Raw genomic sequence first — 27,344 nt, 5'->3', positions numbered from 1 at the left:
TATGGTCCCGACTCCCGAGTCCCAAAAAGAGGGGTGTTTTCTCCACTCAGAAAAATGACGATATGTAGGTATTTTAATGCAAATTTGCAAATTCAGTTTAGATTTCAGAGTGAATCGTTTCAGACACCATTTCAATGGAAGAGAAAGGTCCCGTTTTTCCAAATCTGCAAGGACTATAGCTGGTCGGACTGTTTTGAAATTAAGAAACAGTGAAAATATATCTTATCAGATCCAACTTTCATCCAACTTTTACTCTGACTTGAGCGTAGTAGTACTTCCAACTTCTTTGCTTGAATCAGATTACCGTAGACTATAGTTGACTTATTTTTTCTACTTTATCTATGACCATCTATAACTCTATGGTCATGGCTTATGGCAACTTTATGATAGTTTATGGTTTACAGTTTACACCATAGAGATAGTTTACAGTAGGTACAGCATTGAGGTTATGAGTGTGTTTATTATTCAATTTTATATGCTTTTATCAGTGAAAATCTTAAAATCTTAATTACTTCTAAGCAAAATCTCTGGAAACTCTTAAAAGTTGTATTATAAACACCATTTTGTATAGGAAAATTAACAATAAGGAAAAATGACAGACGAGAAAAAGGTTATGTTCCATGAAATGGAGTTGGATGATAGAATTCTAAAGGTAATGTCGAAGTTATTGATCTAAACTTAATCTCTTATGAAATTTATTGTATATTACAGTCATAGATATGACTATGATACATTTGGTTTATTGGTGAATTAAGTCATTAAAACAACCATGCTTTACCTTAGAATAACCACATAGTGCTTTACATTAGCACCGTCATTAAATTGGGGCTCAATATTTTGGCCACTCAACATGTATCACCAATCGCCATATTAAAAAATATTCCATGAAAGAAATTCTCAATTCTTCAATTTTCTAGGCTATATCCCAGTTAGGATGGCCACATCCAACCCTTATTCAAGAGACAGCAATCCCTCTATTACTTGAGGGTAAAGATGTGCTCATGCGTGCCAGAACAGGCTCAGGCAAGACTGCAGCCTTCACCATTCCAGTTATACAGAAAATATTGAATCTTAAGAACACAAGTACACATCAGTGTATTAAGGCTCTTATACTGTCTCCAAGTAAAGAGTTATGTGGACAGGTACGTTTTTAACTTAATATTGCCTATAAGCTCCTTCACCCTTCTACTATCATACTGCAAGCCATCACATCACCAAGGTCTACACACGTACAGAGTCAAAATGCCATGGATATGACGGAGCGATTTGCCTCCTCATTTCTAATCCAAACCGCTAAGATTTGGAACACCCTTCTAGCATCAGTTTTCCCCTCCAATGATGATATGGATACCTTCAAGTCTAGTTGAAGAGTGAATAGGCATCTTCTATGTAAGCACGCTCCATCTTAGGCTGCATCATCACTTGGCAGCAGGGCTGATGGCAGCCAAGCCCTAGTCTATAAATTAAAAAAAAAGTCTTATGCATAACTACAGTACAGTAGCCTCAACTTCACAGGGATAAAAAATAAAAATGTATCTAAAAATACTGACTATTCAGAGACACAAAAAATGTCTGCAATCTATTTTTCTGTTTTGTAAGTCACCTTAGGAAAATCATAGCATAAACTTTGTACTCATTCCCAGTTTAAATCTTAATTCTTAACATTATTTAAAATTTGTGATGTAATACCTAAAAAATATTATAGATTACATCAGTAATAAGTGACCTAACTCTGAAATGTGCCAGAGAGGTGCGTTGTATAGACATATCTTCAAACGGAGACATGCACATACAGAAGTCCTTGCTGGCCGACAAACCAGACATAGTAGTGGCAACTCCGTCCAGGGCGTTGGCACACTTGAAGGCCAAAAACATGAGGTTGAAGGATGATCTGGCATTATTGGTCATCGATGAAGCAGATTTAGTGTTTTCTTTTGGATATGAAGATGAAATTAAAGAACTTCTCAGGTATAAATTTGTGTATTTACATTTATTCTTCGATGTAGGAAGGTACAATACAAGAAATAATGTAAATGTACTGTTTAGCATAACATTTAGTTAACAGAAATCTGTGCCCAGTTGGCACACTTAAAAGCCAATAATTGGGTAATTGAATTGAAAAATACATGAATAAGTGTTATGTACATATCTCATAGTAAAACTACATTTTTTTTCAAAGAATAACTACTTACCTTATCTTAATATATTCTTAATTAAAATCTTAAATAAATAAATAAATAAAATAGCCTTTATTCTCTGATACAATAATTATACATCTTATATTACTAACTAACCGTATGACTAATTTCTTATTTCCTATTATTTAATTATCCTATCCTATATAATTAATTCAAAAAATCAGCAATTTACAGATCAGGTTGTCCTCTTTGGACATAGGCCTCCTCTAGACTTCTCCATTTTTTCCTATCTAACGCCAATCCGCGCCAACCCTTTGGCAGGTCGTCCTCCCATCTCCTCTGTGGCCGTCCTCTCGCTCTCTTCCCATCTCTGGGGTACCAGTAATATAATTAAAATCTTATATCACTATAATTTTTACATAATCAAAACTGAATCAAACTCCCATTTTCATAATTTTCGCATATTAGTCCTCCCTCGCCTGTGTATCTTCAAACTAGCTGAACTGATTACAACTGGATTTCTTTTTTTTGACTGCAGGTACAAAAATTCGAAAGAGCTATCAGATAGGAGACTTACATCCTTATTTTAAAAAGAAGAATGAAAAGTAGCTAAGTTAATTAAGCTTTTACAAAGAGTTTAATATTCCTTACAAGTGCTTACTATTTTTTTAATTCTAAATTAAAGGCAGATATTTCAATCGCAATTTTTGTATTGCAAATCTGCCAAGATGTTAAAAATTGTCAGTTATTTATTTGGTGATTGAAAATAGGCCTTTTATAAAAAAAAAATTACAGCTATCTACCGAAAATACACCAAGCAGTGCTAGCCTCAGCAACTCTATCAGACGACGTCATAAGCCTAAAAAAGATAGTCCTCAGAAACCCTGTGACCCTCAAACTGGAGGAGCCGGAATTGGCTCCCACGTCACAGTTGCAGCATTACCACCTGTTTGCTGAGGAAGATGATAAGGCGGCCATTTTGTATGCACTGCTTAAGCTGAACCTAATTAGAGGGAAAAGCATTATTTTTGTGAGGACGGTTGATAGGTGTTACAAGTAAGTATTATTTCATAACTAGCTGATGCCCGTGACTTTGTCCACTTGAATTTAGGTTTTTAAAAATCCCATGGAACTCTGTGATTTTTCGCCATAAACAGTCGCCTATGTCACTCTTCAATATACCCATTCTTTAATATACCCATGCAAGAAATACGGTATTTTATTTTTACAATATCTCAGACCTGGGCGCGTTTGGAACCCTCGTAGCTTTAGTTTTAAGTTTGAGTAATAATTATCACCACTATATCTTACAAATCCAACATCTGAATATATATTACCTATTTTGAAAAAATCATTCGACTTTGACTTTGGCAACTAGTCAAATCAGTAACTTTTTATCGAACGTCAAAACGAGCACTTAGTATGCGATATTCTATTAAATACTGGAATGTGACGTCACATCATAATGATGTACTTTTTTAGTTTAATCGATAATTTAAAATGGTTATCGCACTTCAAGCTAACAAAGGACGTGGATTTTACGTATTTTGGAAGCCCCTTTATAATCTACATAATAATCACTGAGAAATAATTTGTTTTTGATGTAGTCAAATACCCAACTAAGGCGAGCCGTTTCTTTGTTGAGACATGATTGAAGGACAAACCATCAAACAAACACACTTTCGCATTTATAAAATGAGTAGTGACAAGTGATGTTTTATTTTAGATTAAAACTCTACCTAGAACAGTTCAAAATAGGTTCGTGTGTGCTAAACTCAGAGTTACCAGCGGCTGTCAGGTGTTTATCTGTGGACCAGTTCAACAGAGGGCGCTACCAGATCATAGTGGCTTCAGACGAAAAGGCGTTGGAGAAACCAGACGGGGGAATGTTGGCTGGTGAAGAGATAGGGAATAAGAAAAGAGTAAGCATCATCAATTTCTAGGGTTCCGTACCCAAAAAACTCCACTGTCTGTCTGTCTGTCAGCGGGCTGTTTCTCACGAACCGTAATAGATAGAATTTAAATTTTCGATATGTGTTTCAATTATGTACCACTATAGCAACAAAGAATAAAAAACTAAGATGATAATTTCACAATGGCCACCATGCAAATTAAAAAAAAGTAATTAGTACATAGTGTTATAATATATCTTTTAGTAGGGTACGAAACCGGTATCGGTTTTTATTTTCTACCATGTCACTAAAATAGAAATTAAAAAAACTAAGTTAAAATAGTTTATTCAATTTTACACAAGAAGTGTGTAATTTTTCAAGTTGTTTTAATGAAAATTTGTGTTGCCACTGGATTAAAAAGAAGAGATTCATGTTTCACGATTTTTGAAAATTCCACTCGCTCACCAGTTTTCAAAATTCCACCCGATTCGAGCGAAGCCGGGTGGCTTTGGGTTAGCTAGTGCAGTATTCTTGAAGTGTAATTTTCTTGCAGCAAAAGTCAAAACGCAAGAAAGACAAAGAGTCTGGCGTGTCTAGAGGCATAGACTTCCAGCATGTTTCCAATGTCATCAACTTTGACTTTCCTCTTGACGTCACTTCCTACGTGCATAGAGCGGGACGAACCGCCAGAGGCAACAATCAGGTATAGTCCGTAAGAAATTACTCCTCGTGCGCCATTTTAACTCAATGGGTCAACTGTCATGTCAAAAGTAGGCGAATAAAACGACATAAAATGTTTCATCCAGTTACGTTTTATTCGATTTTAATAGTCCAAGCATGTTAAGAGAATGGCCTTTCTTTTGGTGTAAACCAAACTTACAAACTTTTACTCATAATAAATACTAGTGATATTGAAATACTACAGTCTGTTTGTTGGTTTCTCTTTCATTCAAGCCGCAACAATGACGTGATTGGGGAGGTACGCCCTGCACACCCGCACAGCCCCCGCGCTAACCCGTTGCGGGAGAGCGCGAGTGACGTGTGGGTGTGCGGGGCATCCCCTCGCCCCATACCCTGATTGACATTTCAACCTGAGGTACTCATATTTATGAAAAAAATATTGATTCTTATAATAGTACTGATTGTTTAAGGGATCTGTGTTATCGTTCGTGTCTATACGAGAGAAGCCTTTAATGGAGGCTGTGGAAGAGCATCTATCAAAAGGATTCAAGGGGCAAAAAGTCCTACAGTAAGTCCACTAATTTATTAATAAGACTTAGAAAGAAAAAAAAACTGTCTAAGGTTAAGGAATTTAGTAACGTTTATAAAATCTTTCTAATGAACTATGTACTTATTCATTTTTATAAAGCAACCTGTAAATTGTGTTTTACATTGATTGTGACACACAGACGAAACGATTAGGCCCGGTCTCCACATAAGCGGAGAGGAAACGAGATGACGTGTTCAGTCGACCAGTCAGGTTCACAATAGAATGACACGAAAAATTATCACGTCATCTTTTAAAAATCCGATTGGTTGATTGCACGCATCTCCTCTTCGCTTCGTTAAAGTGGAGACTGGGCCTTAGGGTTCCTTACTTTACTTCGAAATCGTCTAAAGGGGTTTCCTTGTACCAGGAAGTACGAGTTTGCGTTGGAGGAGGTGGAAGGGTTCCGCTACAGATCGCGGGACGCGTGGCGCGCGGTGACGCGCGTGGCGGTGCGGGAGGCGCGGCTGAAGGAGATCAAGCAGGAACTGCTCAACTGTAGGAAGTTGCAGGTACGATTACCGTTCGTAGCTTTGTTCGTATCGCTTTGGAGAAGGTGGAATGGTTCCACAACGGAGCAACGGATCGACGTGATTGATATGGTAACAGATCTGAAGAGTGACATAGGCTACCTTTTATCCCGGAAAATCAAAGAGTTTGAACAAATTTTTAAAACCCCAAATCTATGCGGTCGTCCGCATAAACTCCTTAGTATCTAATTCTCTTTAGGCTGAGATCTGTAGAGCGTACTTTGACTTTGCCCAGACTTAAGTATCAGTTAAAACGAGACAGATTTATATCAGCTATATAACGCTCATTTGTTTTAACAATGTCTGAACTAGAGTTCGCCCTATAGATTATATCGCCTTAGACAAGCACTTGGCACTCTTGGTATTATGTCATGAAATCTTTATAATTAATACTTTACTACAAGTTTTTTCAAATGATGATAAAAACACGTACATAAAACTTTGATGAACGACTAATCTTCTCCCTGACACAATACAACACCACCATAAAAACCAACCTCAAAAAACCCCATACTGAAATTCCACTCTTTTCAGGGTTACTTCGAGGAAAACCCAACAGATTTAGCGGCTTTGAAGAGAGATAAGGCGCTTCACACTGTCCGCGTCCAACCGCAGCTAGCTCACGTGCCGGAGTATTTATTGCCTGCTGCGTTACGCAGTGAGCAATGTGATGCTGATGATGTAGAGATGCCCGCGCAGCCTAAGAAGAGGAAGCAAGCTCACAAAACCAACTTTGGCAGTGCGAAGAGGCATAAGTATCAGGTAACCCGTACTTTTTATAAAGTCTTGTTTGTATCTAGTAACTTTCACTTTTAAAACTAGATGGCGCTGCACCGATTCTGACCGCGCTATAGTTTTCGTCACACAAAACGTAATAGGTAAATATATAAGGATACTAGAAACTGATGGGTCAAATTGTTGGTAAGAGGAAGCTAGCTCACGTGCCGGAGTATCTATTGCCTGCTGCGTTACGCAGTAAGCAAAGCGATGCTGATGATGTGGAGATGCCCGCGCAGCCTAAGAAGAAGAAGCAAGCTCACAAAACCAACTTTGGCAGTGCTAAGAGGCATAAGTATTAAGTATAGAACTTGAAATTTTGTTATTCATAATAATTTCAATGTTAATCACTAGATGGCGTTGCACGGAGTTAGATCACGCTAGAGTTTTCATCTGATTCTTTCTTGCAAATGTTTAGGGTTTTTTTTTAATTTTCATTACGACCGTTTTAAAAATTTTATTAGGTACCTATTTGCTGTTATAGCGGCAATAGAAATACTTACACATTCTGTGAAAATTTCAACTCTACCTTCTTCTTCACTCTGGGCTGGTTTCCGCACTTAAACGTTTCCGTCTGTTGTGCTTTTCAACTCTACCTATTACGGTTCAGATTTTTTAATACGGATAGCAGAGACTCTATTGGTCCCGTTGGCACCCTTCGGGTACGGAACCCTAAAAACCAAGGAATTTTTTTTAATTTCCCGTATTAATATTGGTAATTTGTTCGCAGGCACGGCAAAGCGATCCCCTCAAGAGTTTCAAAGTCAAGAGCATGAAAACAACACCGGCACCTTCGGCGGGGGACACTTAGCCCGCACTTTGTTAGTATCGCGAAGGACATTACTTGAACGTTCATGAAATGTTCAGATATACTTGAAATTACATAAACATAATTAAAAATGTTGACTTTTTATATTGAATGCTGTTTTTTTATCAGTGGTTAAAAGAAAGAGATAGATGGAACAAGTGTTTTAATTATAGACAACACAATACCTTATGATTTTAAGCTTATTTCGTAGTTTAACGACATATTCATCTTCATCAACCGATAGACGTCCACTGCTGGACATAGGTCTCTTGTACGGTCTTGCGCCGCCTGAATCCAGCGGCTCCCTGCGACTCGTCTGATGTCGTCCGTCCACCTAGTGGAGGTCTTCCAACACTGCGTCTTCTGTCCAACAAAATTCCAAAGTTAATAGTGTCATTATTAACTCTTTAGGAACTCTTTGATTTTCCGGGATAAAAAGTAGCCTCTATCGCTGTCCGGGATGCAAACTATATTTGTATCAAATGGATAATGCCCACAAGCTCATTGGTGTGGATTTAGGTTATTTAAACTTCCCGTGGGAACTGTTGATTTTCGGGTCAAAAAGTACAGCCTATGTCTTTCCCCAAGATCTCTCTTTGTACCAAACTTCAAAATCGGTGAAATCGATGAGCTGTTTGTCTGTGTGTGTTTGCTAGCTATTCACGATAGCTAGCAGACACACAGACAAACAAACACTTTACCATGCATAATATTAGTATGGATCATACTGCCACGTAATCGATTTGGTTTTGTTTAAATTGGCTTGTAGGAGATCTATCTCTTTCCTTTAATCTACATTTTTAATACATAAAAAATGTATTTTTTAATACAAATGTTGTAAAGTAAATAAAGTGTGTCTTACGTTGTGTTTTTTCTTTACACAGAGCGCGTTGCAGCTCGGGTGGGTGTGTGACTTGGTTAGTTAATGTGTTGGTTAGTACTTGGTTAGTACGAATGGAGAAATACACTTATATTATATTATATGTTTATTTTTGTTTATTTTTTATATTCGTATCCGCATCGGATGCGGAACATTCGCATTAATTCAGACAACCGCATCCGCATCAAATTAATGAGGAGCTTTTACGGATGCGGATATATTATATTTGCAACAAGTAGCGACCTGCAAAGAAAGTGTGCGGGGCCAGAATGGCGCGTGCCTACCGCATGTTTGCTAGTTGATATCTTCGTTCGCTAACTGACCAATTCGCATCCGTATCCGCAAATGCGGAAAATTCGCATTAATTCGCAGACATCCTCGGATGTGAACTTATAATCCGCATCTCCAGATGTCAAAATAATGGAATCAACAAACCGCCATGTTGCAACTTCAGATTGGACTACCTAGTACAGTACGCGGCCAAAAGTGATGAACATCGATCTTTAGAAGGAGACAGCAAATTTGTAGAGCACTGTCTCGGTCGTTGAAACCGACAAAGCGTCATATGGGTCGCGTACTATACCTACTTGTTTTGTGAACAGTATCACTGTACCTACCTACTGCTAGTGTGAGTTCTATCGCTACGTACCGACCGGTTTTTTATTTTTAGGGTTCCGTACCTCAAAAGGAACCCTTATACTTACACTTTGTTGTCTGTGTATCTGTCTGTGTCTGTCTGTCGGTAAACGGGCGCGGATCAAGGGTTTTGTCACGACAATATTCGCTTCTGTGGCCACTCGCGTGGCTATATTCGCGAGATAATGTAGCCCCAACAATGAATACCTACAGTACATCGACCTTTAGAATGAGATAGCGGTTTTGTAGAGCGTTGTCTCTGTCGTTGAGACCGACAAAACGTCACATAGGAGTGACAGAGACAATGCTCTACAAAGTCGAAATGTCATTCTAAAGGTCGATGTACATTTTTTTTCTGCCCCGTACGTACTATCCTAACTACATCTAAGACGAAGAAAAACCTAGAATTACAACGGTGCATCCACACCGCAGCTAACATTTGTGGAGCAACATTTCCAAATGTTACTCAGTAACATCAGGCAACAAAAAGTTATTTATTGTTCATGTATGTTGCCACAAAAGTTACAGATTGTTACCGTGTTACACAATGTTGCTACACAAAAGATACACAGAGCACGACTTTACGCATTGCGAGTTTGAATCGCAAGTTTTGAGGTTAGACGGAGGACTGCGCAGAACGCTAGTCCAACTACCAAAAATTACACGTACGACACATCCCTTGAGAGATAGTCACAGGCTGGCGACATCCGGCCGCAGTGCAATGGCCGGCGCCGGCCCGGGGCAACCGCCTTCGTGATCACGGTACACCCTACGCAAGGTTAGTATGCTGACATCCAGCGCGCGGGGCCTTATATACCCTCGCGGCTCTTTCTCCGCAGCGCGATGCAGTTAAATGACCGGTGACATCTGTTATCATTTTTATGAATTAATCTAATGACGTCTTGAAGGGTTGCTTCATGTTTTTCAGTGATGTGGTGCAAAAATGGAATAAATTCAAATTGCGAACAAATTAATTTTTTTTTTAGAATTATTTAAATAAAACCAAGATTATTATTTTATGCTAGTCATTCATACTTCTAACAAAACAAAAAAAATAGTATAAGTCCCGCAAATTGCTAATGAGCGTGGGCGCCATTTTAGTGACGTCAGCACTAGACTGAAATTTCGAGCTGATAGTATATTTTTACTTAAATGTACCTACGTGAAATGAAGTCATTTCGATTTTAATGAGACATGGTTCCAGCGTAATAGCAATTTGCGGGACTTATACCTATCGTCATTTACGTATAAAATGACTTCTCAAGCGCCATTTTAACCCTGGGTCAACTGTCATGTCAAAAGTACGGTTCACCCTTAAACTAAGGCTTAAAATCGTACTTTTGACATGACAATTGACACATGCAGTTAAAATGGCGCGTGAGAAGTCAGTTTGTACGCTTAATACCTACCTATTGATATTTAAAAAAAATGAAAAATATTTTTTCTTTAGAAAAGAAAGATCTTTTTGCTGTAGGATAACGAAGTAAACCTAAGTTTACCTAGTTGCCATAAACTTCGAGAAATCTAGGTCCCTAAATCTGTACCTAAAGGTACATAAAAGGATAAACCAGAAACTGAATGACTTTGCAGTGTAGGTACATACTGGATACGTCGCATGTAGGTTCTTTATAACGAAGAACACAATGGATGTTCAGAAATTCCCGAGGGAGCTCTGCTAGCTAGTTGTTATAGGTGCCTACCTAGATTATTGCAACCATATTCCATCTAATTAATAAGCATAAACTACTCAAAATGTAATTTAGGTACCTTCTTAAAAGAATCTTGGAAAAAGTGTCTAGTCTAGACTGCCACAAGCGGTCGTGCGATACCAAAAAATATCCGGCCACAAGTTTAATAAAGCTTTTAAAATTAGCGCCATAACGCAAACTATTATGATTCAATTTGTAATGAAATAACTTTAGTTGTGGCTTAATTTTTTTTAATTAAACGACGGTTTGTCCCTATATAATTTTGGGCAAGATGTAATAAAACAATAGTTGTCGTAAGTAGGTACAAAAATGTCTTTATTTTGGAATCTATACAGATTTGGAGTTTCTCCTCTTCTTGAAGTTGAGTGATTCTCTGTCGAGCGGTCTGCTAGAGTCGCTATAGGCTTTCCGGAGCGCCAGGGCTCGCTCTTGCGAAGAGTCTGCTGCCACGTGCAAGGACGGCGGACGGGTCAGGTAGTAGCCGTAGGCGCCCATCTCGCGCCGCTGCCAGGGGTTAGTGGTTATCCTGGACAAGAGAAGATCCTTTGAGTCAAGAGTGAATAAGTCATCTTAGACATCTTCTAGGCTAGCGCGTTCAATCTTAGGCTACATCATCACTTGCCAGTAGGTCTGCAAGCCAATCGCTAGTCTATAAATTAAAAACTGGCGGTGAACCGCGCATCGAGGGTCCCGTATTTTTTCGACATTTTGCACGATAAATCGAAAACATGCATAAAAAATAAAAATAAAAATCTGTTTGAGAATATTTGTACAAGTAAAGCCCGTTCGTATGATACCCCACTTGGGATAGTACTTAATATATAAATATATAATAATAATATATAACTTTGAAAATTGAAAATACTAACATTTGTTCATGAACACACTTTTTTTTTCTGTGAGGTAACCACAAATTCACGGTTATCGGATTTATTCCTTTACTTGTGCTATAAGACCTACCTACCTACCAAATTTCATGATTCTAGGTCGTACGAACGTCGTAACGAAATTTGCATGCCTGAGAGTTCTCCGTAATAAGTTGACCAGCGTGGTGGACTAAGACGAAAGTCATCTCATTCTAAGAGGAGACCCGTTCTTAGGGGTTAGCCGTCGATAGGTTTGTTTTAAATTCAGATGCAAGTTCGCCCTTGACTGCAATCTCACCTGATGGTCAGTGATAATGCAGTCTAAGATGGAAGCGGGCTAACCTGGAAGAGGTATGGTAGTTTTTATTAAACCCATGCCCCTTTGGTTTCTACACGGCATCGTACCGGAACGCTAAATCGCTTGGCGGCACGGCTTTGCCTCCTGCCTCCCACCAGACCAGACTAGAAATTAGAAATTATAAAATCCCAAACCGCTGCCAATAATCGAACCCGGGACCTCCCACTAATAAGACCACAGTGCTTAAGATGATGATGATGATATTTTGAGCTAATTTTACCATATCATGAGTGGTGGCGGTACCGGCTTTGGCCGCATTCGTATGTACAGCGCCAGCGGCAGCACCGCGCTTATCCAGATAATCCATTGCTGTATGTTCTTCTCAATCTCCATGTCCTCCATTGTTGGCATTGCATTGTCCTGTACAAGAGTAAGAAATGTCAGAGTCACTCAGCGAGAGATGGAGAGAGCTATGCTTGGAGTTACCTACACTATGCGATCAAATCAGAGATGAGATCCGTAGGAGAACCAATGTGAAGTGGCAATGAGCAGGGCACATAGTTCGAAGAACCGATAGACGTTGGGGTCCCAAGGTGCTGGAATGGTGACCTCGCACCGGAAAGCTCAGTGTTCGAAGACCCCACTCGGTGGACGCCCGACATCAGGCGAGTCGCAGGGAGCCGCTGGATTCAGACGGTGCAAGACCGCGCGCGCGTGGTAGTCCCTACAAAAGACCTCGGCATGTCCAGCTGTGGACGTCTATCGGTTGATGATGATGATGCATACAAGAGTAAATAAGGCTTCGTTCGGGTAGATTTTCTGAAAATCCTTTCTTAGTGGGGTCTACCTTTTATGTTATAGAGAGATTTTTTTTACACGACTAAGTACCCAAAATGTTTTCAGGGTTCATGTAGGTATGTAAGTTTCTTTATTCCAGCATAACTTTTAAATGGCTGAACAGATCATCAGATGTATCGTTAGAATCCTCACATCATCCCGAGTGACACTTCCTAGATATAAAAAAAAATGGATATGGCGGCTGGAGGCGCCATTTTGAAATGGGATTTTTTCTAACTTTTTAGTTTATAATTTTTTGGCAGGGCAGATGTGTTTTTAATTAGGTTTTTTTTTCACTTACGGTTTCATAGCAATATTTGACGAGGAATTTCACGATGTGCACGACGACAACCCAAAATTGGACACTGTACAGTACCATCCATACAAACAGGAGGTGCTGAAAAAAGAACGTCTTAGGTAAGCTACTCGTATCGCAAGGCATCGTCAAGGTACCTATCTACCTACCTAGTCCAAATCCCACGGACATAATGCGAAGCGATTTGCCTCCTGCGTTTCTAATCCGGACCGCTAGGATAAGAAACGCCCTTCCGGCATCAGTTTTCTTCTCCACTTTTCACGTAGGTAACTTGTGTGTATAGGCAGTCTTTAGGCAAGCGCGCTCCATCTTTGGCTGCATCATTACTTGCCAGTAAGTCTGATTGCAGTCAAGCGGTACCTAGTCTATATATTTTGAAAACCCTATCTGGAGCTGCTATGGACTGCAATGCAGCCTTATGAAAATTATTACGAATAGAAAGTCTGGGGGTGATACCTGGATTTATTATTTTTCGCTTGAAACGATTTACGGTGAATTTGTCCCTTTTGGACCAGCCCCCCAATTATGTAAGAAAAACGTATTCATCATTATCGTAATCGTCAACAAATTTTGCCCTTTGATTGGCTGTGAAAAAATGTAAACAGCGAATAAACCAATCAAAGTTAAATTTTTTTGCCGATTACGATAACGATGCCTTTTTCTTACACAACCAGGGGGCAGGTCTTAGCCACTTGATTACCGAACATCTGGAAATAATATACCTACCTGTAAAGTGATTTCCCACAGTGGTACCCGCCGGAAGAGGGATCGCCGGAACAGCGCCGATATTAGCCGATGTGCAACCGCCGCCGAGCCGATCGTCCACATGATGGTAGGTATCGCTGACAGGCTACTGTCCCCACATTTTGTATGCTCGAAAAGCTGCAAAAATCAGTTTTTGACTTTGCTTTGATATCTAACTAGCTTATGCCCGCGACTTCGTCCGCGTGGACTCAACAAATGACAAACCCTCATTTTAACTCCTTAGGGGTTGAATTTTCAAAAATGCTTTCTTAGCGGATGCCTACGTCATAATAGCTATCTGCATGCCTTTCAGCTCGATCCGTCCAGTGTGGTTTGAACTGTGCGTTGATAGATCAGTCAGTCACTCAGCTTTTCCTTTTATTTATCTGTTACACGAAGAATTTTGCATGCTTGAAATGCTACAACAACAAATTTTTGACTTTGCTTTAATAGCTGATAGGTTAGAAACTGAGCTTACTTTGCTATCCGCTATAATTTATACTGCTTAGTTCTATTGCTGCTTGAATTGCCAAATTGAAAAACTGAATGACATGAAAGCGCTGCAAAACGAAATTTTTAGCTTGGCTTCGATAGCCGATACCATAGAAACTGAGCTTACCTACTTTGCTATCTGCTATAATTTTTTTGCTAAGAATTCTGTTGCTGCTTGAAGCAAAGAAACTGTCAACGTGATTAAAGTTGAAACAACGGTTACTAAAGAAACGTTTGTTGCACAATATAACTAGGCAGGTATAATACGCGACAGGTCAAGATCGCAATCGGGATATGAGGGGGGACGCCCGTTCACCGGCATGTCACCCACGCTATCCCGCACCGGGTTAGCGCGGGGGATGTGCTGGTGTGTGGGGCGTACCCACCTCGATTGCCGTCTCGACCTGTCGCGTACTATACCTACCTATCTACTGTATGAATACCTTACCTACTACTTCTGGATGTCGGGGGTTCGATCCCGGGCACGCACCCAATAAATGTCACTTGCTTTAACGGTGAAGGGAAACATCGTGAGAAAACCTGTATGTCTAAGAGTTCTCCATAATATTCTCACAGGTGTGTGAAGTCTGCCAATCCGCACTTGGCTAGCGTGGACTATGGCCAAACCCATTTGAGAAGAGACTCTTCCTCAGTAGCGAGCCGGTGATGGGTTGATCATGATGATGATGATGATGATTAAGAATCTGAATCGGCTGAAAACATCTCTCCGCCCCGCTGTGGAAAACGGTCACTAAGGTCGAGTGAAAAGTAGGCAAATACCAACCTCAATACATCCTGTCTTTATGTACGTTAATATGTTCGATGACATGACACGAATGGATACTGTAATAATTTTTTTTGGAATTATTGTTTGATATCAAATCAAAATCTCCTCATGTTTATTTAAGTTCAAAATTCCTGTAGTTCAAGTTGTGAGCTGAGCTACATGGTTATTTTTGTCAATCACCGACATTTTTATTTGACACTGTCTATATGACAAATCAAATGACAACTATCTCTCAAAGCCAAAGATCTCAGATAAAAAATAAAATCGGATAAAAGCACAGAATAAAGATATACAACAGTATAAACTGCTTTGCTTTTGATAGATTGTTTATTAAAATCCAGGGTACAAGTTGCAATAAAATTAGGAGTTAGAACGCCAGATCATCGCTGCACGATCTCCAGGGATGGTTTTCGGAGTAGGTCCTTTTGATACGAGAGCACGGAGGGGCAAGAAGCAGACTCGCAGGCGTTCGGTGCACTATTGCAGGAACATCGGGTTTCCTAGGAACATGGACTAAGTATCAATTATTTGGCGACCTCTTATCGCACTGTAACTATCAGCTACGAGTACTTATTATGACGACCGAAGATCGTCATCATCAACCAATCGCCGGCTCACTACAGCCCACGGCTGTCCTCGCAGAGTGAGAATGGTTTTTGCCATAGTCTACCACGCTGGCTGTGTGCGGATTGGTAGACTTCACATACCTTTCAGAACATTATGGAGAACTCTCAGGCATGCAGGTTTCCTCACGATGTTTTCCTTCACCGTTAAAGCAAGTGATATTTGATTAATTAAACGCACATACTTAACTCCGAAAAGTTAGAGGTGCGTGCCCGGGATCGAACCACCTACCTCCGAAAGAAGGCGGACGTCCTAACCACTAGGCTATCACAGCTTATACAGACCGAAGATACAGGAATAATCACTTACCGCAACAAATGCTCGGAGTTTCTCAATGGCAGCCGCCGTGTCGCTGGACTGGGCGACGAGGTGCCTGCACACGTGCTGCGACCTCTTGGCCACCAGGCCGGCACACTCGTGCGAGACGTGGCTGGTGGCTCGGCGGACCTCCACCGACGACGCATGCATTGAGCACGCAACACTCTAGGGAACAACCGTGTCACTACAGCTACCGTTTAGGTTTAATAGGATGTACGCACTTTGATTTTCCGGGATAAAAAGTAGCCTATGTCACTCTCCAGGTCTTTATCTATCATGTAAAAAATCAGGCCAATCCGTTGCACCGTTGCGACGTGATTGAAAAACAAACACACTTTCGCATTTATAATAAGGATACTGAACACCATTTTTAAAGGTGATCCTTTATGGAAGCGATCAGGATTGTACACTTTGATATCATCATCATGATCAACTCATCGCCGGCCTCTCACTACTCAGAATAGGTATTCTCTCAGAATGAGAAGAGTTTAGGTTGCAGTTTGCCGTGCTGGCCAAGTGTGGATTGGCAGACTTCACACACCTTTGAGAATGTTATGAAGAACTCTCAGGCATGCTGATTTCCTCACGATGTTTCTCTTCACCGTTAAAACATAAGCAAGTGATATTTAATTGCTTTAAAACCATTAACCAGTGATATTAATGTTCCACTAGATAGGGCGCTTCATAGTAACAATTACGTGTGTGCCTCGTTGGTGAGTGGCTCCTGCCTGAACTCCCGCAGACGCTGATGCACAGCCCCCACGAAGCTGTTCACCCTCGCCATGGTGCTGTTGACGCCGTGGGATGCGCGCACTTGCAACTCGGCTTGCCTGTAAGAAGTAACAGTATCCTGCCTATTAGTGATTCGCTAGCTCAGTGTCTAACACTGAATGATAACCACCGATCTCATATGACATTTATTTTTGACCCATTGAAGGGTGTCTACGAAAAAATATTTTAGTATCACTCAATGAAGTAGAGCATAGTATCAGTAGACTGATCATCAGAGATCCGAGTTAAATCTTTGAACTTGCTGCACAATATTTATCGATCTCAAGGGATTTGAGACAGCAAGTTTCAGTAGATTACGCGAGGAAAACAAGGTTAACCTAATTGATATTTGACACGCGCGCAGTCTACACCTGATGTTTGCTCAAGGGTTCGAGGTTTTAACTGTTCATGCTTATATTTATGAGATCGGGCGCAAAATCAAATGTTTTTCAAACATCAAAACCAAGTAGTTGTAGTTGTAATGGTAGTACAACAAATTCCACATTACCAACCACTGCTCCAGATATGGCATGTTGAACCGCTGGCAGTAGTTCTTCCTCACGTAGTCGGCGTAGCACAGCGAGAGGAGCCAGCACACGGTTATGTGGATCTGAGGCTGCTGCTGCTTGAGGAACCGGGTCAAAGGGCCGAGAGCGACTAAGTCGTTTTTGCCCAGGAGACTTGCTGTGGTCATCTCCAGCAGAATACTTGGACTCTGCAAAATTACCAACTTAATTCGGTAAAGGCGCGCCGACTGGCAGGGTCGCCATGTGGTGTTGGAGGCCCCAATAAGAAAGACTTGCTGTGAAGCGTGCTTTAATAATACTGTCTGCTTATTCTAGGCGCATTAAAGGTGCTTCAAGTGCCGTGGGTTACATACTACAACTTCCATAGGGCGTTGCTGTTTCTGGAACATAATTTTGTTAACAACCAGAAAAGGATTTTGTGAAAATATAAAGACTCCAGTCAACAACGATCTCTTCATCATTATCATCAACCGATAGACGTCCACTGCTGGATATAGGTCTCTTGTAGGGACTTTCACATACCGTGGTCTTGCGCCGCCTGTAACCAGCGGCTCCCTGCGACTCGTATGATGTCGTCTGTCCAGTCCACACAGTGGAGGGCCTTCCAACGCTGCGCTTTCCGGTGAGAGGTCACCATTCTAGCAACTTGGGACTCCGACGTCTATCAGTTTTTCGATCTCTTATCAATTTTTAAAAGAGAAGGAAGTAAGGAGTTAGAAAAGGTATTAAAAATCACTAACGTCTTTAATAAGGGTGTCCAGATAGTACTGAAAGAAGCGCATAGAGCACACCCAGAGGTGAATCATCAGCGCCAACATTCCGAGCACCATAGTAGACTGTAACAAATGAAAACTCATACAGACTTGTGATCAAGAATCGGGAAAGAAACTTAAAAGATTGTAAAATTGATAATTTGAAGTTCCAGACCTTCAACCACAAGGTTGGATCTTTTTGAAAAGTCTTCAATATAGACAGTATTAGTCTAATACCCTCAAACGTCGGAAACCCTGAAAGCTGCATCATTTTTCCCGCAGTTGCCAAGGTCTTCCTGCCAAACATGTCAGTACACAAGGGTCAATTGAGTTTGTTGTGGGCTCTTCTCAGACCTGGGCGCGTTTGGAACCCTCGTAGCTTTAGTTTTAAGTTTGCGTAATAATCATCACCACTATATCTTACAAATCTAACACCAGACCATCAAAAAGAGTAATTTATTACCTATTTTGAATAAATCATTTGACTTTGACTTTAAATTGCAGTCGTCGATGCGATGGCAGTCGTTGCCAAGTGACGATGATTTTCTCCAGTCAAGGTTTGATGCGTAGGAGCTTGTGGCAACTTACAACGAGGGTCTTCTCTAACAGCGAGACCTGGCCGTGGTCGCCAGCTATGAACACGGTCGCCTGCAGCTCGTTGTACAGGAACAGCGCGGCGGCGCTCGCGAACACCGCTGTGGGGCCCATCCCCAACACCTCCCCGTTGCAGCTCAGCCATCTCGCTATCGACTCTAACTGGGATTCGTACAGACTCTGAAAAATTCCAACTCTTTAGCCCCTTTCCTACATAGTCAAATGTCAAAAGTCAAAACGTTTATTCAAAGTAGGTAATAAATTACACTTTTTGATAGTCGGTTGTTGCATTTGTAAGATGATGTTTTTTTGTTATATACTGGTGATAATGTTTACGCGAACTTAAAACTAAAGCTTCGAAGGTTCCAAACACGCCAAGGTCTGAGAAGAGCCCACAACAAACTCAGCCCGATATTCTTTTTACTATCACCACTTTAGAACTATCACAAAGCTGTTAAGCAACTTATTCCCAAGCTTTCTTATCATTTAAATAATCCTTTACATTGTAATAGGATTTTTCACTACCTACTGCCTGTAGAGTACCGCCACTTGGCCACAGAATATACAGTTGACTTGGGCTACTTCAAGTCCGTGGGTAGGATGTGTATATTGTATAAACATGTGATCGAAATGAACGTTGGAGCCTGCACGCCCTGTCACGCCTTGTTCAACTAGAACTAGCTTACCTGCCTTTAGGTGAGTAATACCTAGGTACTCTTGTGCGATACTTACGCAGTGTGTATTGAAGCTTACAGTTTTTTCCGCCATGCATGCGCCGGTGGCAGGATCCGTAAGTCGTGTGCTTTAACATTTTCACTCTAATTTCATTGACGCATCTCGCCCACCTTACAATTTAGCAATTTTTGTAATATTTTACGAGATTTAGGAAACGGTTTTGGGATGTTTGTAATTTTTAAATGATTTTTGAGTAAAAGATCGTTTGTCAGGTTTGTAACAAGTTTGTCAGATGCCAAATAAATTTGTCAAACTATTTGGCCTAATTTCTTTAATCTATGGACCTCAGTAAGACGTCACCATAGGACGTCTGCCTCCTATACGGAGAGTCCAGGGTTCCATCTCGGGTACGACTCTGTAACTTTTTGGATTTGTATGTTTTCAGCAAAGTTTGAAGCAAAAAGTATCACTTGCTTTATTAACATTGAAGAAACATTTTGAGGAAACCTGCATGCCTTCTTTATAATAAATAGGCGTGTGAAATCTACCAATCTGCAGTTGGTGGCGTGGTGGACTTTGACCTAATTTTTTCTTATTCTGAAAGGATACCCATACTCAGTAGTGCGCGGGTGATGGATTCAGATGAAACATTTTTCCAGCTATTATGGATTTTAAAATGCCCTGCCGTTATATTTTCGCCATCAATCGCCAGTCACGCGTTATGTCGTGTCTTTGCGATAGTATGAACATTGTTTTGTATTTTACTTGTTCGAAATATTTAAATATAGGTACTTAATATAGCTGGGATATTTTATTACAAGGCATGGGATGTTTGTTGGTACAGAATAAAACGTTAGAAAGAAATAATACATCGCAGGAAACGACTAACTAGTTAGTTACTTAGAGGTACTGAAATAATTACAAGTATTTTAAGAGGAGCTGTACCTAGGTACAGTTCGCGACAGGTCGACATGGCAATCGGGATGGGGACGCCCCGCTCAGCCCCCGCGCTAACCCGGTGCGGGATAGCGTGGGTGACGTGCGGGGCGTTTCGCCACCTCATTCCCCGATTGCCATGTCGACCTGTCGCGAACATACATTCTCACCGAGGCAGGTTTAAGCGAAATAAAAGAACACAGTTTATAAACAAATGTCCAGACGGACCTGTAATGGCTGGCACAGGACGCATCTACTCATTTGCAATTTATTTATACACATATTAGACACAATCTACTTATTACAATTTACAATACATAACACACAACATTCATCTAAGTTTATAATATCATGAGAATAATATAAAAAATATCACGGAAGAAAATTATTTCTAGGTACAATATTATGGCAACACTTGTGGGTATATGAACCATTATAATATATTTTTTTATAAAAACACTTAGCACAGATATACGTCACTACTACGTACCTAGGTACAACAATACACAAAATTCAATGTTCTAGATTCTAGAATATTAGGTACGGTCGGCCTCAGAATTCGAGTAGCAATTCCGCAAAACTATTGCATCAAAAACCAGTCGCATTTATGACCTTTTTACATAAACACGCCCCACAAACACTCAAGGTGAGATCTATAGAGCGCACTCTGACTTTGCTTAGACTTGAGACAGAGTTAAAACGAGACAGAGCTATATATCTCACATAAGTTTGTCTCGTATTAACTCAATCTTAAGTCTGAGCAAAGTCAAAGTGCGCTCTATAGATTTCAGCCTCAGAATGTGCGCAGAACCGTGTAGTGCAGTGCAAGTGAATTCGATAATTAGGGTGCTAAACGAGTTTTGACCTTTGACTGTACCTACCTATAGATAGGCGTGGATCATTTTGATCGTATAGGTTTCTGCTAACTCTGTCATCTTTGATTTTATAATGTAAAAAGCAAATATTTCGGTTTTTATACAGTCCATGTAAAATATCCACTGTCGTAAACTGTTTTGAAAAATCATATCGGTTCTGTAGATTATTTTCGATTATACCAAGTTTTTATATTTTAACTACTTTCAGTACTACATTTTATATAAGCTAATCATCAACTACGTAGTTTATTAGGAAGAACAATCTAAGTTCCCTACGTTTATACATAGTATTTACAACATCAAATATTATTACCTATATTTATTAAACAAACATTTCTGTATTCATTGCCCTAGAATACAGAAATTTCATCAATAGAACGCTAAAAGTTATCTAAATATGCATACGCAAACATAATAAACATACATAAATATTCTTACTAAACGATTTGACTAAAGTTATTTTGTATAATATTATAATTTGTCTACCGAAAATTTTGATTACCTGAAGATGTCGGTCTCATTCTGTCTCGTATATTTGGAGCGAGAATATAGAGTTGCTACGATATAGTTAGATAAAGACAATAATTATTAAGATATTTTGCTTTAATACTTAAAAATGAAGTTAAAATATTTTGCCGCATAAAGTAAGCAAGTATATGTTTTATAGTCTGACCAGCATATTTGTATATATTTACATATTATCCACTATTATATAAATATATATACAAGCTATCTTTTCGTTGTTTATCACTACAAAATGGAATATTAAAGTTTTTTCACCTACGCATCGAATATAATTCACTACTCTTCTCCATTAATTTAATATTATAACTTTTTAAAGTAGATAATAAGTATAAAGTAGCTACACGAATAAATCTTTTATATATTTATCATTTATGACTTCGTCGATATACGACTATTAAACTTAAATATTAGTAGGTATATAATATGTTAATATTAATAACTTTTCTGGAATATACCTAAGCAATATTGTAAAATATATCATTAGCTCTATGCGAGTTGGTTTAGCTAGGAGAATATTAAATATTTCTAACCTCATTATAAATGATTAAAATATTCCTATTTCTAATATTATTATGATACTTATCTAAGATTTATTTATAATCGATATGACTAGAAAAGGTTTACCTTACCTTACCATCTTGAGACTCGCGCAATTATTGAAATGGTTATTAACTTATTTTTTAATTACTTAATTTAATATCTATTACACAATATAAAACAGATTACAATGCTTAAATTAATTTGAATATAGGTATATAATATATCTAACAATATATTGTGCGAATCAACAATATGCAATCACGATATATCATACACATCTTTAGATACATTTTTCTCAATATTATTAATGATTTTTGTGATAAGAATTTGATAACAAATAAATAATATATAACAAGTACCTATCTGATTTGTTATATTTAACAAAGCTTTTTAAGCTAATATTAACTAACCCAATCTTTACAAACGATTGTAGGTAGGTATTTTATCGTAGTATTTTAAGTACAAACACTTTTTATAAAAGAGGTTAGTCACATCTAGGCTATGGCTTGGGTGACACCCAAAAATGCCTGAAAAACTAACACTGGTGTCTAATAATTCGATTTCACACCAAACTAAAATCTCATGCCATTTTTACCGAAGAAAAAATTATGAAAGGGCATGCATGCCATGCGATATATCGAGAAATTTCTTTTTTTTTGAAAAATCATCCCCTATTATTTTAGTTCATGTAAAACCGATTTAAGTAGCACTTTAAAGAAGAGTTTTATACTCTTATGTAACATAGACCATAAAATTTCTTTACAATGTTCAGGTCGAATATCGTTTGCACATCATAAAACTACATGGTCTATTTTCGTTTACAAGCTACCTACATAAGTACCACTTTTATAAAAGTTTGAACCTTATTGAAATATTTACTGGAAGTTTCTTCCAAAAATGGTAAAGCAATTTTATGGTCTTGCTTCGACTATTCATGAGCTTAAACTAGCCATTCTATAGTAGGAGGCTTAGTTTCCAGCGCGTGGGAGAAGGACTTGTAGTGGACAATATGGTTTGGGTCAGGTCACAGGCTGCACAGGGCGTGGTCGGTTGGCGGTATCGAAATCTCCGAAGGCCTTATCATCGTTTTCACTCGCTGGAAGAACAAATACAATCATGTTAAGTCTCATCTAGAATCCACATCGCAGCACAGCATAGGTACTTCTGCCTATAGTACGCTACAGGTCGACATGGCAATCGGGGTGACGACGCCCCGCACAGCCCCCGCGCTAACCCGGAGCGCAGGTGACATGCGGGTATGTGGGGCGTCCCCCCCGCCTCATACCCCGATTGCTATCTCAACCTGTCGCGTACTATGAGTACCTACCTTCGTACTAGTCCTATCAAGCGGAGTGCACACGAGCTTTTATAGGTGTCTGAACTCTTTATATTAGATATGTATAGGTACTATGCCTAAAGAATCTTTATGCAGTGAAAAAGTGTTTGCTTCGTGAAATTGAAATTTCTTTCTAATTTTAAACCTTTCACGAGAGATAATGCTGCGAAGTTTTTCAAGTAGCACGGATTTTTTTTGCGTTCTGCGCTAAAGAATCATGCTATAAGAATAATTTATAAGTACCACAGCCTATTGAATGGATTTTATTTTTATTCAGATACAAGTTATCCCTCGACTGCAATCTAACCTGGCTTAGCTTTGCAATTGTGCATTGTAAGGTCTACATCTCCAGAGGATGCTCCGGTGTCGGGGCGAAACGTGCGTCGACTGTTTTGAGATTTGTGAGAGTTGTGCTTGGGGGTGGCTGTGTATTGATTGCTTGGTGGCTGGCTTTTCCTGCATGTTTAGCAGTGGAAGGGCAAGTGAGGTGCATATCGCTTGATGCATGTAGCACCATACAGATTTGTCTGTTTCAGTGGATATTAGCAAGTTAAGCTTTTGGTTACTTGTAAAACTTACGTTAACAAAACTGCCGGGTGAGATGATGAAACTTACGTTAACAAAACTGCCGGGTGTGATGATGAACTTGTACAGCATGTAGAGCGGGATGCAGGACACCGTGGTGCCTGTCATCAGCCAGCCCACGTGGATGGACCAGCGCGGGTACACGTAGTCGTTGGAGCCCAGCATCTCTTCGTGCGCCAGCACCGAGAACACGAACAGCACCAGGAGGAACACCGGGCTGTGAAAGAAATAATGGTTGAAAAAATATCATTCATTGAATCATCTCATATCATATCAATCGCTATCCACTATCGAGCACGAGTCTCCTCTCAGAATAGAAGTGGTGTGGCCTTAGGGCTTGTACATAAAACTGCAATGCGTCGTCGCATCGCAAGAACCTGCGAGCTCGCACGTCGCGTCGCAAGAAATTGCGAATTGATTCGCATCGCGCATTCCTGCGATCCCCTTATCGTGGAAGGGCGTCTCCCTTGCCGCACGAACTTGAATTGGCATCGCGTCGCATCGCGGTTTTGTGTACAGTCCCTAAGTCAACCACGCTGACAGACTTCACACATCTTTGAAAACATTATGGAGAACTCTCAGGTCTGCTAGTTTTCTCACGATGTCTTCCTTCACCGTTAAAGTAAATAATATTTATTGCTTAAAACGCAGATAGTGCGTGCCCAGAATTGAATATTAGTCACGATTTTTTTGGGACCCCACGAGATTATAGTATTGATTGGAGTCCAAGATCTTTGGGTCGCTGAGCTACCTTGTTACGTCTTACCTAATATAAGACCAGCACGCTCTCCAAAACCACCCAGGCGTGTGTCCGAGCATAGTGCGAACGTCCTCCGAGAAGCGGTTCACCCCGTACACCCAACACACTCCCGCTGCTTCCGCGAACACCACGAACAATATCGCCAGACCCGGACCGTATACGTTGAGCAGATCTACTAAATATACACCACCCTAGAAAGAACAAAACAGATGACATTTACACATCTTGCAAGCGAAAGAAAATTTGTTTAATTTCAAGATTTGTGTAATGCCATGATAATATTATGCGCGTGTACAGCGTGTGCCACGTGGGCATTAAGAAAGATGTTACACGAAGTGCCGGTTGACGGTTTCATCTCGGAAACATCCGACAAAAAGTCGAAGCTTCGACGTCACTGGCAGGCGTCAAATGTTAGTAGGTAAGTACATTTTGACGCAGGTAGCCCTAAAGTAGCCCTATTTTTCTTCGAGTTTACGTCACCACAGCCGAATATTTCACCAGACTATGTATGAAAGTGCGTCATTTTTCAAGTTATTATCATGAAAATTGATATTTGATATTTAGGTTACAAATGAAATACGTGTATTAGGATTTTTGGAAATCCCCAAACACTGATTTTCTTAATTCCACCCGAACGAAGCCGGGGTAGGTCAGCTAGGGGTAATATAAAACCAAAAACTACACCAAAAAATTGTCTTTGTTTATTAAAAGTTCAAGGGCTATCTTATTTACGCCAATAATTCAAGAGCACTCGTACGACAAGAGGAGCTCTCACAACTTACAAGTCACGATAAAATACGCTTTTTAAACAGCTTTAGAGTGTCCCTTTCTTCCTTCAAACTTCTAAAACCCAGCTGCAAATAAAAGCGAGTACCTAGTATAAAAGTCGACCAACATCTACAAGTGGTTTGTTCCCACAAAGCGAATGCTCTCTGCGAGATAGGCGGTCATCGCTCTAAGTGCGAGATGAATAATGCATCGGAATACATTGTGGCCAGCATCCTCGCCTTCTACATAGATAATGGTTATTTATCGAACACCATTTAATATACATTGTGTTTGTTTTTGAGATCAAGGGTGTAAGTTCCCTCTCATTTATTTCATCAAATCTATTCTTAATTAATGTACTTGATGAACTTAATCTATTCAGACTATAATCTTCACGGACCTTAAGACCATACGTTCTCGACTTGACTACAATATATTCATGCCTCATCATCATCATCATCATCATGATCAACCTCACTACAGAGCACGGGTCTACTCTCACAGTGAGAGGGTTTTGGCCATAGCCTACCACGCTGACCAAGTACGGATTGACAGACTTCACACACCTTTGAATACATTATGGAGAACTCTCAGGCATGCAAGTTTTTTCACGACGTTTTCTTTCACCGTTAAATATGAGTGTGTATTTAAGTGATGAAATATCACTTAAAACGCACATAACTCCGAAAAGTTACAGATGTGGGCCCGGGATCGAACCCCGACCTCCGATTCGGAGGTGGATGTTCTAACCACTACGCTTATCTAACAAGTTGTAGCAAATATTATTATTTTAATGACATTAGGATTGTATGGGACTGTATTATTGCATGCCGTAACTTCGTAAGGTAGTCTTTATACCTACTACGTCCGTCATCGTGAGAGAGAATTGAATAGAGTTAAAGCTTACGTATGTGGTAGTGGGCAGAGCGCAGATGTAGATGAACAGCAGTAGACCAGCGACGAACAGCTCCCGATGCCGGCCCAGCGCGCGGGGATACTCGTCGCATAGAGCCGTCGTCACCGCTTCCAGACCTACACATAACATAAATAATTAATTAAAATCACTACCCATATTATCACTATCCATATTATAAATGCGAAAGTGTGTTTGTTTATTGGTTTGTTGGCTTGTCCTTCAATCACGTCGCAACGGAGCAACGGTTCGACGTGATTTTTTGCATGAGTATAGTTAAAGATGAGTGGCACAGATACGGTCAGATGCTGAGATCTATAATGATGAGAAGGGAAGATAGAGAAAAACAAGAAAAAAAGGAGAGAGAGCAGCCAGAGGGTTAGCACGAAGTAATGTAAGACGGTTCCGTGCTGATCTCGCAGAGGGGGAGGTCTTTTTAGTCCGTGCGAGTCGGACACACCCTGTCGATAGACAGAAGTCCATTAGGGATTTTCCTCCTCCTAGAAAAAAAAAAGTTAAAGACGAGAGTGACATAGGCTACTTTTATCCCGGAAAATCAAAGAGTTCCCACGGGATTTGTAAAACCTAAATCCACGCGGACAAAGTCGCGGGCATCAGCTATTAAATCAATATTTTTTGCAAAAAATAAGTAGCTATTGTAGAGAAAACTTATTGATCCTATTTAGGCAATGTATAAGCACCACCAATCTTTTCGAATACCTACCTACCCGAGTCCTGCATGTTTCTGTATTACAAATCAAAAGTAAATATTTCCCAGTATAAAATAAGATAAAATTACTGTGTGAAGTGGACGCATTTTCTGTCAGATTTTTCTGATTACATCGAAATATAGAAACTATATTTTTGT

General features: G+C 39.8%; 3 protein-coding genes and 1 non-coding gene across 5 annotated transcripts in view; 1 reads left to right on the top strand and 3 right to left on the bottom strand.

Annotated features, from left to right (window-relative positions):
• Positions 1-408: 408 nt before the first annotated feature.
• On the top strand, positions 409-8,401 carry Ddx56 (putative ATP-dependent RNA helicase DDX56). 2 transcript variants are annotated; one of them, XM_034976401.2, is made up of 11 exons: positions 409-652; positions 918-1,142; positions 1,706-1,968; positions 2,934-3,194; positions 3,865-4,060; positions 4,584-4,733; positions 5,182-5,279; positions 5,668-5,809; positions 6,362-6,589; positions 7,335-7,425; positions 8,297-8,401. In XM_034976401.2, the coding sequence occupies exons 1-10, from the start codon at positions 593-595 to the stop codon at positions 7,413-7,415; spliced, it is 1,704 nt and encodes a 567-aa protein (XP_034832292.1). In that variant the 5' UTR covers positions 409-592; the 3' UTR covers positions 7,416-7,425; positions 8,297-8,401. The 2 variants fall into 2 exon arrangements, with proteins under 2 accessions (XP_034832292.1, XP_034832291.1); XM_034976400.2 differs by lacking the exon at positions 8,297-8,401 and having other exon boundaries at positions 7,335-8,273.
• Positions 8,402-9,551: 1,150 nt separating this feature from the next.
• LOC117989269 (U1 spliceosomal RNA) lies at positions 9,552-9,714 on the bottom strand. The gene has a single exon (XR_004674554.1). It is a non-coding gene; the product is annotated as a U1 spliceosomal RNA (small nuclear RNA).
• Positions 9,715-10,927: 1,213 nt separating this feature from the next.
• Positions 10,928-19,503, bottom strand: LOC117988978 (uncharacterized). Its single transcript, XM_034976274.2, has 13 exons — positions 19,296-19,503; positions 18,558-18,743; positions 17,958-18,053; positions 17,199-17,405; positions 16,618-16,749; positions 15,911-16,084; positions 15,365-15,477; positions 15,175-15,179; positions 14,975-15,033; positions 13,681-13,836; positions 12,940-13,035; positions 12,082-12,221; positions 10,928-11,163 (listed from the first exon to the last, which is right to left on the bottom strand). Exons 1-13 carry the CDS (start codon positions 19,329-19,331, stop codon positions 10,965-10,967), a joined length of 1,599 nt encoding a protein of 532 aa, XP_034832165.2. The 5' UTR covers positions 19,332-19,503; the 3' UTR covers positions 10,928-10,964.
• A 1,555-nt stretch (positions 19,504-21,058) lies between these two features.
• The window catches only part of SerT (Serotonin transporter), a 29,517-nt gene continuing 23,231 nt past the window's right edge, over positions 21,059-27,344 (bottom strand). Inside the window, exons 10-13 of the mRNA XM_034976370.2 lie at positions 26,471-26,595; positions 24,802-24,986; positions 24,066-24,252; positions 21,059-23,210 (exon numbers count right to left, since the gene is read on the bottom strand). Of these exons, the coding sequence (XP_034832261.1) occupies positions 23,139-23,210; positions 24,066-24,252; positions 24,802-24,986; positions 26,471-26,595 (569 nt within the window). The 3' untranslated portion in view covers positions 21,059-23,138. The remainder of the gene's footprint in view (positions 23,211-24,065; positions 24,253-24,801; positions 24,987-26,470; positions 26,596-27,344) is intronic.

The sequence above is a fragment of the Maniola hyperantus genome, chromosome 15 (genome assembly GCF_902806685.2).
Source record: "Maniola hyperantus chromosome 15, iAphHyp1.2, whole genome shotgun sequence".
Taxonomy (NCBI): Eukaryota; Metazoa; Arthropoda; class Insecta; order Lepidoptera; family Nymphalidae; genus Maniola; species Maniola hyperantus.
This window is presented reverse-complemented; position numbering and strand designations above follow the sequence as displayed.